This window comes from Zingiber officinale, chromosome 1B (genome assembly GCF_018446385.1).
Source record: "Zingiber officinale cultivar Zhangliang chromosome 1B, Zo_v1.1, whole genome shotgun sequence".
Lineage (NCBI taxonomy): Eukaryota > Viridiplantae > Streptophyta > Magnoliopsida > Zingiberales > Zingiberaceae > Zingiber > Zingiber officinale.
This window is the reverse complement of record NC_055986.1, coordinates 124,986,158-124,998,362: the sequence shown is the minus strand read 5'-3', so window position 1 is coordinate 124,998,362 and position 12,205 is coordinate 124,986,158. Positions and strand designations below refer to the sequence as shown.

Below are 12,205 nucleotides of genomic sequence, written 5' to 3'. Positions count from 1 at the left end.
TACTTCAAATTGTACCTGGCTTGAAGTTTGAACAATGAGTTTTTGTTAGTGACATCAATCAGTTCATCATCACATTGACCTCGCCTGTACGCGACAACTGCAAGAGTAGGATCCCGTTTTTCGCAATATTTACCAACAACACGTGAATCATAGTATGGGTTAGTTGTAAGAAAATGCTCAGGGTTGTTGTTGCTGTCGATAATAATTTTCCCCAAAGCATTATGGACATGAACATCCTGGCTTCCCTCACTAACAAGATGTTCCAGAAATTGTGTGAGCAACCGCAAACGATTCCTGTTATCCATGTGGAATGATAAGTACAATAAATTCGTCAAAGAGCTTACTTCTAAGAGCATAATAAGGGTTAATGTCACATACCTTTTCTCACACTCAGCCACAAGAGGTTCAACAGGAAGGAGAGAACGGACAGAAAGAATCAAGCCTTTGATGAAATCTTCAGGACATTCATCGTCCAGCAGCTGCCCAACAACTAAAGGAGCATTTCCTGGGTTTACCTATAAATATAACAACGCAGAAGAAACACAAATGGCCAGGTAAATAAACCTCAAATGACTAAACCTATAGCAATGGCAGCTAGCTGACCACTAATGATAATAAGACCAAGAATGTAATTTAAAATATCTTACTTTTTGAACATAACCTTCAATGTAACGAAGCATGTTGCTTGTGTATAAATAGTGAGTCAAATCTGGAACAAAACCAAAACGATCACAAACATTGATCAAGGGTCTTGCATCTGGAAGCTTGGCTTCCATCAGAAAATTCTTGGTTTTCTCAGGGTCATAGAAGTTGGATTCTCTTGTCACACGCTCAACCTCTTTTAACTGTCCAGTTTTTGCTGCTGCCTCAATATACTTGAAGTGTATATCAGGATCCTCACTGTTTCAATCCAATAAAAAAGAAAATATCAGCGTTCATCTTATGTTTGCAATGTAGAAGCTCTGAATGCACATAGTAGCAACCTGTACCTGGAACTCAAATAAGATCCCAAGAAAAAGTAAAGTCCTTCGTATGACTTAAATTGCTCAAACAACTTTATGCAAGCATCAGCACCTAATTGTTCAGAGTACTCCTTGGCAGTCTACAAAAAGGAAAAAAGAAACTTGATCTGAGTGAACTAATCAGAATTTCTATTGTATGATTGGCAGGATTAAACATCAACAACGTCAAATCAGATTAGTTCTCCTGAACAAGGGCTACCTGAACAATTATCTGAAGGTTCCCTCTCAAATTAACCAGTAAAAGGTCCTTCATGCACTCTAGAGCCCACTCTCTGGATAAAGTCCCAAAGAACTCAACAAGTGGCTGCAATGAGGTAGCTCTGACTTAATAATTCATATATATATATATATATATATGAAGCTAAGAGACATAATTCAGTAAGCAAATTAACCTGTGGCTCAATGGCATGAGTGTTCACAATGACACGTCTGATATCAGGTAACTCTGAGTAGTGCTGCATCACAATGTGCATTTGATTAATAACTTATACAGAAAACTTGCCAGCAAAAATATTCATGTATTATTCCCACCTGAAGTGCTCGGATATATAAACCTGCTTTTTCACAAAGTTGAGCAATCCGAGGTCTGTCATAGTGGCTAAACATCCCATTAGCCAATATAGCATCAGCAACGTTTGGATATGTCACCAAGTTAATCTCTAAAACCTGCAACAGTTGAGGTTAGTAAGAAAGATTGCAAATGAATAGTACATAATCTTAGACTTACCTTGGTTTGAAGAAAACCATGCTCTGGTAAATTTGGCTTCAATACATCTAGCAAGAAAGCTGTTGCCTCTCGAATCAGATTTCTCTAACAGAAGCATAACCAGCAAGAAAACAGAATCATTTAGCAACCTAGTAGAATACCAACAAAAAAACTAAGCAACATAGAAATGTTATGAGCCATCTCTATAACAGACTTAATAGTTTCTGCATAAACTGTAATTACAATGGAAATCATCCAAACCTGAAGAAAAAGATCTGTGATTGTATTGTAATCAACTGGACAACCTCCCTCCATTTGAGACATCATAAGGGCAAAATTTACAGCTCCCTGAAAGAAAATTTTATTGGGAAATTAAACATGGTAACAAAAGATAATAGGGAATTGGCAGAAATCATTCAAATTACAATAGTAGCATTCTGAATGATTATGCCACAACAGAGCTATATTTGAAGATTATTTTCAGGTTCACATATGAACAAATTCTTACCTGAGGGTCAGTCCTGAGAATTGTCTGAAGTAGGAAAAGATAATCTGGCGTGTAACCAACCTGCAATCAGGGAATAGTTAGTTAAAGCCAAACAATTTAACATTATTATTTGATGTCTTTGATGTATAGCTTTTATTTGGACAAAGCAGGGAGTACAATGGTGGGAAGTATTCCTGAATATAAATATAGTGAATTACAAGAAAAATCTTAAGTGATCAAATCAGATACATAGCACAACAATTCAAAAAAGAAAACAGTACCTGCTTCGAATAAATAAGTATCTTATCAAATTCCCGTTTTTCAGCAAAAGCAGCAACAACTTTTGGTGTGGCCCTTGCTTTTATATAAATTTTCAGTGCAAGATCATTGTCCACGGTCTACATAAAGACAGGTTAACAGTGAAACCAAAAAGGTGCAAGTTATATAATAATTGCGTATGATAGGCTCCTAATTTTAACAGCCAACTATACTTCTGGTGTTTTGTAAGAAATAATAATTACCTTGACAAGATCCCCAAGTTCTTCACTGCACTCAAGCTTGTCTTCAGCCAACCAATTCTCCAAAAGGTTCTTTTTGTTCTGATTGACAACAAGACGAGACAACTCCAAAGATTCAAAGGCATTAAGTTTTCCTCTAGTCAACAACGTTCCAAAGTACTGCAACAGTGGCGGTGTCTGCCCAGGTTGGACAGGGACACTCTGCATGCAAAGCATATGCAGTAACAATGTTATTGCTAAATCCTCGATAATGTGTATGAAAAATATAAAGAGAAGAGAAAATATATCTTTTTGCACAGAAAAGTACAACATTGACTAGGATATGAATTTTAGTTCAACTACTTTCTTCAATTATAAACCATTTATTTACAATAGAGCATTATTAGGAAAACAAATAAAAAAAGGAAGCAAATAAAAATTACCTGAAACTTCGCGACAGTCTCTGGAGTTCGGAGAATGCCTTGTGGAGATTCAGCAGCAAGTTCAGCAGCTTCCTTGTATTTCGTCTGGGAAAATAGTTCTTGAAACCTTTGCACAACCTGGAAACACGACAAAGTAGATAATAAAATCATAAAGCTCGGCTTCCTACAAAAGCCAAAATAAAACACCTCAAATTGCTAAAAGGAAATTATTCATCTTATGCTCATTCAGCAGGAAAAAATATTAACCCTATAATCTTTCTTTTTTTTTTTACATATAATTTTTCTTGAATAATACTCAACTCAGGCTTGATCAGGTTGAATTGAGCAGATGAAGCTTTCAGAAATTTCTAAATTTGTTCATATTAGAAAGATTCTATAGCTAAATAGTCAGCGCTTGTCAGGCTTTTAAAGAATTATTAGCTATGATTTTGATACATAAATTTACTCCTAGTGATTCAAATTAACATCTTTTCAAACATACATGTCAATGCAGGATTTTAATTAGCTTGAGAACATTACTATAATAATAACTCTGTGATTTGTCACTAAATTTAACTAGATTTTCATAATAGCAACTGATTACAGTGCAACATCATCTCTCACAAGGAAATATTTATTATTAAACATATTAAAAAAAGAATAATTTTCTAGAAGACAGAAATATGAATCAAATGCACAAAACTTTAGATTAGAAATACAACAGATACATGAAACACCAACTGGAGCTCTTTCATTTTTACAAAATCACCATGTTTATAAAAAAAAACAGTGCAAAATATAATAATTGACAAGTATTTAAAGGAAACCTGGAGAATAAAAATATTGCAAGTACATCCAACAATGAATTTCAGAAATTTAGTTTCTCAACAAATTACAACTTGAAGTGTCATGAGCAACCAACTACAAGTAATCAACTAAATAAATCAAGACAGAAAAGGGAGGATCAGTTTATGTTAAAAAATTAGCAATCGGTGCAGTACAAGGAAATAAAGTAAGCATTACTGGTGATCAACAAATCATCAACACATAATACAAGTAGAGAGAAAAAAAAAATTAATGGTTACCAAATTCTCTGCACCAGGAAGGTTTCCGCGTTTTGCAAGGTTAACAGCAAGCTCCAAATTGTTCAACTAGTAAAGGTATATATGAATATTCATCAGGCATTTTTTTTTGTTAGAAGAATGCCCATCAGTCATGAAAGTACAAAAAATTAAAAATAATAATAAAAAAAGGTCAAACAAAAAGCTGAAGCAGTTACATACTTGGCCACTGATAAATGGAATAATAGTTGCTTCATTTACAGTAGCACGTAGGACCTGACCCCTTCTATTGACTGCATAAAAACCACCAATATTTGAAGCCTCTGCAGTGAGAAATATTGGATCTGGGCTGATTCGATTTCTGTAAACTGCAGTTGCAGTCTCCAGATCATAAACAAACAATAAACCAAGCTTTGTAATAACATATGTCAAATTGTATTTTTGGGATATCTGCCAAAATAAAACATATTTTGATCAGAGGGATAAAAAAACAACTTAAGTATACTCAAAACACATATATGGAGACAGTTGATCATCACCTGCATTGCTACAGGGAAATCATCTGCAAAATCTGGCGGGAAGAAAAGATCTGCTTGTTTCTTTGTAAATCCTGGCTTTCCTGGTATGGATTATTTTTCAAAGAGAAAAAAATCCATAAAAAGGAAATCGTGCCTAAATCAAAATGCAATGATTCTGCAAATTTTGGTATGTTTCTTGGTTCACAAAAGAGTTTGGCAAAACCAAATTATTTTGCTGGTTTTTGTTTCTCCTTACTTCTTTATGTGGGAGCAACCATTCATTACATCAGATAAATTTTCAATTAAAAAGCCCAGATGAAAGCAAGTAGACACTTATTTGGACACCCAACGGGTTGTCAACAAAAAAGAACACTAACTCCTCAATCAATAGTCCCTGTATTCATAAATACATATGAAAATATTGAAAAATTCTGGTTCTAATGTAGTAATGCTACAAATAATACTTTCATGAAAATGTCTTTGATTTATTACTCTTGTACAAGGTTTAATAGATTTTCTTTTCAATGTTCAGCATTCTTGGCAAAGATTTTAACTTCAAAAAACTGATCTCATATTGATTCTAACAACTAATCAAGTATATTAACAATTAGATATCAGATGAATAGTGAGATATAATCTGAGACCAATACTCGTGCAAGTGACCAAGAATGAGAATCACAATCTAGATACCTGGTTGGGCTCCAAGTTCGATGACATGCAACTTTGAAGTGATTTGTCCAGCATTACTAGTCTTTGAGGCAAAAGAAATTAGAATGGAGGGATTCTCATTCCCAACTACCTATAGAAGAGAGAACCATAAAGTCAAGACTCAAGAGCAAAACAGAAAAAATAGAAATAAATATTAATAGAAGCAGCAGAAACCAGCAAGAAAAGTATAAAGCAACTAAAGAAAGTAGAAAATCAAACCTTAAATGAAGCAAAGGACGCAGCATGTGCTTCAAGAGCCTGACTACGCTGTTGATCAACAGAAAAGAGCTGCATATTTCCTTTCACCAGCTGTGGTCTCTGTAACCAACATTCTGTTCTTTTCAACAAATAAGCAAAGTGCATTGCTAAAAACAAATTATTTTTATAAAAAAAACATTAACTAATTTAATAGAACCACACAGAAGATAATGTAATAAAGGACAGGAAATAGTCAAGAGAAATAGGAATTCAAAATCATAAAAGATAATGATAAAGGTCAATTCCACATCATATCAGAAGAGAGCAAGTGTTGCCAAAAGTTTAGAGAATCTGGGGGGAAAAAACTGGGAGGTAGATATCAAGGGTAAACATCAAGCAATTATTTCTCTTTGAACAAACAAAGTTGATTGTTACTTTATGAATCTCCAATATGTATAATTTACATGCCTCAAAGCTCCAACCTAAAACTAGTCTCTAATTAGATCCTTAAGGTCAGCCCCCATCTTAGTTAATCTAGTCAGATTAAGTTGACAAACAAATATCATCCAATGAAGGTAGCATCAATTGTGTGGAGACTGGAAGCGGCAATAAGGTCTGACGAGAGAGTATGTTTATATTCCAAAATTTTATACTAAAAAGTGAATTGCATAAATTGACAAATATTTGCAATCTACTATAGGGCAGTGGGTGTGATTGAGGATAATTTGAATTATCTAGGTGACTATGTGTCTAGGGGTTGATTCTTGATGTAATAAATTCAACTTGAATCTGTTAAGACTTGGTTAAGTGTGGAGCATATTCATGTTCAGTGGGAGTCAATTAGGGGTTGAATTGTCAAGCTACACCCAAACTAAATTTATTTTTTTGGGATAAATTAAATCAGGATGCAATTTCATTTTAGTATTAGTGGGTTTAACAAGTGCATTATGTTCTAGGATTTATGGGGCTCAATTTGGACTCAATTTGAATGAGTTAGGGCTCAACTAGATTAGATGATTTGGGTCTGATTCAGTTGTATTCTTGGATTCAGATGATCTAGGGGTTTCCAAATTAATTATATGCATGAGGAGTCTAACCCCTCTCTTATTTCCATTGTGCACTAATACCCTATCAACAAAGATTCTTTGGCATAGTTGCATTCTATGTAGTTTCACTTTTTGCCATGAGAAATCAAATCATATGCAGATAGATCAAATACTAACTTGTAGCTTCAGAAAATGCCAGTGATCTCCTATTTCCCATGTTTTCCAAGGGCATTCTTATTTCCCTATGTTTTCTAAGTGAATTCCTATTTTCCCACGTTCTCAAACTGATGATTGTTTATATCATGTTTCAAAGATGATTAAACAGGTTAGATGTTTATCAACATGACATTGGTTCAATTTTAGTGCATCAAAGTGCAACAAAGAAAATCCATACATAGACGCAAGTGTGCACACACACAACAATGTCCACCAATCCTTATTCCATTAGGTGGGGTCGGCTATATCCTACAACGCGAACTCTTACATATTTAGTACTACACCAAGTTCTGAAGATGTATCGATCCTTGCCGAGACATTATAGTCGGACCCTGCAATGCTTTCCTTCCAGGGAACAACCTAGCATTAACACAATAATTTAATGAATTCATTCATTGAATATTTTTCATAGTTTTAACACTGGTTGTTAACCTAATGCAACCCTCCTTTATCTGGGTTTGAGACCGGTCATGACTAGTTCATCACGAGCACACACACACACAAAATCCAGGGTAAAAAAGAAATGTGAAGAATCTCATAAGAGTTTGACTTATTTTACCACTAATAGATTGCTATCATCTAGTCTACTTACAAGGTGGGAAATTTCATAAACCACATAAGCAGCATAGGTGAAGGAAAGAAAGAGTACCTCTGGAGCACCAGGTGCAATTCCAATAAGAACTAGCCATTTCTCTGATGGATCACATCTATAGTTAATTATCTGATTGTTTGTCAAATTAGCTGCCCTATCAAACATCTTAACAGGCTCCGATTCACCTGCAATGCATTCATGTTGATAGCACAAATCACTCCTGCATGAACTAATGGTGCAACTTGTAGGTTATTACTAGAAGAGCTAACTAATGAACAACCTTCTATTGACCAATGATAGACAGAAGTTTGAGTAACCACACCCAGCATCTTTGGGGTGATCCACTTCCAAAATACAACCTGAAAAGTATTTCAGCTTAGATAGATATTATAATCGAGTACCAGAACCTGGAAAAATAATCCAATTATTTGAGAGGAAAAAAAACATTATATCCATCAACATGTATACCTGTTCAGGCATCTGATGAGATTTGATTTTAGTCTTTGCCTCGATGTTGAACACCTGCAAGTGATCCTGAGTGGTTCCAGGGATTTGAGCTGCAAGTTTAATAGATTACAGGTTGTTCATTAATAGCAATAAAAAGGCATACTTGCAAGGATCAAACTCTCGTAAAATATTCACAATCTCAGAAGACAACCATGTGACTTCTGTTTTGATAAGTTAATTATGCAGAAATTGATTTCCATGTTTCTAAAGTATAATTGTTAAATTAGAAACATCCAATTCCTACAAGTAAACGAGAAAGTTAACAAATAAACTTGCAAAAACTATTCTGGTGGTAGCAGCCCGGACGATAGATCTGTACAAGATATATGACTAGTTAAAGAATAGAAAGCTAATGATGATCATCAAATGTGAAGATCAAAAAATCATATAACAAAATCATTGGAAATAAAGTCCATGTTATATTCTTAAACCCGATATCAGAGGAATTGTGTATAGTTATTTTGATGGAAAAAGAAAGCTAAACAAAACCAGGGAAATTATCATGTTTCATGTTGATTTCATGCCACTATATACAGATCACTAGAGCCATTGAAGGAGAGATAAAAGTGGGCAGTGGAGGAGGAGAAGGGGACGAGACAGCAGCGAGCATAGCAATTGCAGAGGCAGGTAGGCGTAGAGAGAGTTAATTGTGAGTGATTCATTATAAATTAATTAGAGAACTTACAAACTAATCAGTGTTTAATAGAGCTTAATGGGCCATTACTTGCACCCACAGGTTGGTGCAGTTGATACCTGCATAAGTGGTTGCTCCAATAGGTCTTGGGGTTAATTCCCTACGGGTGCAAAATGCCTCCCTGACCTCCCCATGCAAAGGCCCATTGCGCTAGGACAAATGCCCCCGTGATTTATCCCCTTCAAGAGAGTGTGAGGCTGCCCTGGAAGGGTTGCTAAGGTGACAGCTTCACCTTTTGCTCCAATTAGAGCCATTGATTTCCAAAAAAATATTATATATGACAGAAACATTTTTAAATGAAAAAAGTACAAATCCATTAAAAGAGATTAGAAAGAGAAAGAACAATTATTCCTAAATTGTACAAGGTTAACATCGAAAAATTCCTTTAACTTCTTGTAATCACCTAGGTGAGCAAATGTTTGTCCTTGAAACAAATAAAGATAAGTTGGTCAACAGATAAGTGTTATGTGCAGGTAGTTGGTCTACAAACTATTGTGTTGATTTTCAGAAATAGATACCATTGAAAGTGATTTTAGCACTAGGTAAAAAAATCATTTAATTAATTTTTGACTAATTGTCACAGAAGCTTCATTTCTTTTCTGACATCTTAATAAACTCATAAAAGGAAGAAAACACACAATGCCCTTAGAGTATAGGAAACTCCAAAATAAGTGCTTATTCAAACAAATAAATCTGAAATAATGTGAATTGATTCGGTGATGGCAAGGAAAATGGGACCTGTGGGATCCTTCTCTAGAAAGTTACTAATAGAAAATGCAATAGCATTTCTTGACTAGGTAAATTCTCAACTTTAGTAAGGGACTCGCTATCAGGTTATGCACGCAAATACCGTTTTTCTGTTAGAAATTAACATTTTCATGGTAGACCAGTGTAAAATATGCCATCTAAATATAACTTTAACGGAATTTTCCGAAATTTTTAGAAATTTTCTGAGAATTTTTCGGAGGCCGTATGATGTAGGTTACGGGGATAAATATTGGGCCCCGGGGGGCCTGTTTAAGCTACCCCATTTAAGCGAGGAAAAGTTTAATTTTTCTTTCTTTTCCTTTTCTTTTTCTTTTTCTCCCGTCGTCGTGCCGTGCCTGATCCTCTTATCCCCTCTTCTCTTCCTCTTCATTGACGAAGCCTCCTCATCTTCCTCTCTTCTCTTCGTCCCTACCCAAGCGCCGGCGATGCTCGAGCCACTGCCGGCAGAGCTCCTTTCTTCCAGATCGCCCTTGCGTGAGTGATCTTCGGCCGAAAGAGGGAGAACCCAAGCCGCTCTTTACCCGTGCCCTAGCTCGAGAATCGCCGCCTCTTCTTCTCTTTCGCCTGAGCAACGCCGACCTCCCCTCCCTCTCGATCCAGCCGCCGGTCGTGAGAGAGCACGCCGTTGCCACTCTCCTTGAGTTAGCCGAGCAGTGGCCTCCTTGATGCCGCAGCAACCACTCGATCGCGCCGGCGACGCTCGAGCTACTACCGGCCGAGTCTCCTTCTCTCCTCTCGTGGTGGACACTGGAGCTCGCCGGAAGATCAAGCATCCAGCCGAACCTTCTTCTTTTGGTCCTGATCCGGCGGTTAGAACACGGGACCCCATAGCGAGGGGTCAACGCCACGTGGAAGTCAAAGGGCCAGGTGGTCCATCGGAGAAGGGTGAGCCGATCGGACTCATGAGAGAAGGGCAGACCGACCGGCCGACCGGAGAAGGATGAGTCGGCCTCCCGACCGGCCGACCGATGAACATCCGATAATAAAAAGACGCCCTGACAGGGATCGGGGTTCCGACGCTCGATTGAACAGTAACGAAGGGCCGAGCGGACGTCATGATCGTCCGAAGGCAATGTAACATACTGCTAGTAGTCCCTACATAACATCTTACCGAAGATCTCCCCAGCATGCCGATGGAGAGAGAAGGCCGGACGTGAAGTAAGTGCCGTCCGGCCAGGCGTAAGAAGAATGTCAGCCGGACGGACGCCCCGTCCCACCGGCCGGACGAACGCCCCTTCCCGCCGGCCAGACGGACGCCCCGGCCTGTGGTCGGTAGAGGAGGACCAGAACATCTTATGACAGCTGTCAAGTCCTATGGCTAGGCCATACTCCAAGTCTGACAACGAGGTGTTCTGTCCGATCAAGACGTCTTGGGCATAGCGGGCGTCGGTAAGCTTTCGGCGGAACACATAGGTATGGAACATGGACACGTATCGTCTCGGTGGGCGTGCAGAGCTCTTTCACCGCCTATATAAAGAGCCTTATACTTCGGAGGGACGCGGAGGACACCTTGGAGCCACTTTTTCACTACTTTGCTCGACTTGGCCGGAGGTCTCCACGGAACCCTTCCCGCCCGACTTACGCAGTTCGCAAGGTTCGTGCAACCAACAAGATCCACGCCGTGAGCGGGGCGCGCCCAGTCCGCTGATTGATTCGGTGGACGAGGATCAAATGGCGTCGTCTGGGAACGCTCCCGCATCCGATCGGAAGAGATGGATGAAGGCGGACGACCACATCGGTGATGCTCTCCGGAGAATCGACGCTCTGATAAAGGCAAGAGTAACTAGGCTCGTGGGAGCGGGAGGCGAAGTAAAAGGATAACGCAGCAGGCCGCCTCCACCTGGGGGCCCGGTGGCCATGGAGGACCGACCGGGAAGTTTCGCCATCCTCCGGCCTTGATAAATTTCGACGAGTACATTGTATCCACCTCACTCCACGGGTATTCGGAATTGAGAAATTGAGTAAGATCTTATGTTGATCGGTAGGTTAGTTTTTATATAGTTTCTTTCGCATAGAATTCATCGTAATTTTCCGAAAGAAGGCCCGACCGAGTAAGAATGTGATCTCAGAGCCAAAGGCTCGACAACGCCACGAGCCGTTCGGTAGGAGGTAATAGTATCCGAGCCAGCGCCGATCTGGGCCCCGTTCGCCGAGGGTAGAATATTCGGTCAGCGCTGACGAGGAAGACCCCCGCTTCGACCGAGTACTGTGTCCGCAGCGCTCGACAAAGAAGACCACGAGCCGTTCGGTGGGAGTATGTTATCCGAAGCGCTCGACGAAGAAGACCCGAGCCGTTCGGAGAGTACGTTATCCGATTTGGGTGAAAGGTGCGCTAAATGTAAATTTATATACATCTCGGTCGCTTATGTCCTTGTAATGCAGGAAGCAAAATTATAAAGATGGCGAATATCTTCGCCGTACCGTGTTAAAAGTAGTTTTAAAGGCCGCCGAAGCACCGACGTTAAAATCGAGAGCGAGCGACGTCATAAACTTCCGAGCGGAAGATCGTCGAGCTCGACGTTAAAAATCGAGACAATGCCATAAACTTCGCGGCGGAAGACCGCCGAGCTCCACGCGTTAAATATCGAGACGAGCCTTGCTGCATAAACTTCCGAGCGGAAGACCGTCGAGCTCCGACGTTAAAAATCGAGAGACGAGCCGGCATCTATAAACTCCCGAGCGGAAGACCGTCGAGCTCCGACGTTAAATATCGAGAGACGAGCCGGCGCAGCGGAAGACCGTCGAGCTCCGACGTTAAATATC

The 12,205-nt window shown here is 39.1% G+C and overlaps 1 protein-coding gene across 2 annotated transcripts in view; it reads right to left on the bottom strand.

The window, feature by feature from the left end:
- The window catches only part of LOC121977096 (clathrin heavy chain 1-like), a 49,438-nt gene that overhangs the window by 3,635 nt on the left and 33,598 nt on the right, over nucleotides 1-12,205 (bottom strand). Inside the window, exons 3-23 of one of the 2 annotated variants that reach the window (XM_042529614.1) lie at nucleotides 7,942-8,030; nucleotides 7,754-7,832; nucleotides 7,531-7,658; nucleotides 5,641-5,739; nucleotides 5,404-5,512; nucleotides 4,735-4,814; nucleotides 4,418-4,645; nucleotides 4,220-4,285; nucleotides 3,156-3,272; nucleotides 2,737-2,934; nucleotides 2,497-2,613; nucleotides 2,237-2,296; nucleotides 1,990-2,076; nucleotides 1,750-1,833; nucleotides 1,554-1,688; nucleotides 1,415-1,477; nucleotides 1,222-1,326; nucleotides 990-1,102; nucleotides 648-900; nucleotides 379-515; nucleotides 16-294 (exon numbers count right to left, since the gene is read on the bottom strand). The exons of the other annotated variant lie outside the window; for it this stretch is intronic. Of the exons in view, the coding sequence (XP_042385548.1) occupies nucleotides 16-294; nucleotides 379-515; nucleotides 648-900; nucleotides 990-1,102; nucleotides 1,222-1,326; nucleotides 1,415-1,477; nucleotides 1,554-1,688; nucleotides 1,750-1,833; nucleotides 1,990-2,076; nucleotides 2,237-2,296; nucleotides 2,497-2,613; nucleotides 2,737-2,934; nucleotides 3,156-3,272; nucleotides 4,220-4,285; nucleotides 4,418-4,645; nucleotides 4,735-4,814; nucleotides 5,404-5,512; nucleotides 5,641-5,739; nucleotides 7,531-7,658; nucleotides 7,754-7,832; nucleotides 7,942-8,030 (2,626 nt within the window). The remainder of the gene's footprint in view (nucleotides 1-15; nucleotides 295-378; nucleotides 516-647; nucleotides 901-989; nucleotides 1,103-1,221; nucleotides 1,327-1,414; nucleotides 1,478-1,553; nucleotides 1,689-1,749; nucleotides 1,834-1,989; nucleotides 2,077-2,236; nucleotides 2,297-2,496; nucleotides 2,614-2,736; nucleotides 2,935-3,155; nucleotides 3,273-4,219; nucleotides 4,286-4,417; nucleotides 4,646-4,734; nucleotides 4,815-5,403; nucleotides 5,513-5,640; nucleotides 5,740-7,530; nucleotides 7,659-7,753; nucleotides 7,833-7,941; nucleotides 8,031-12,205) is intronic. 2 annotated transcript variants of the gene reach the window in all.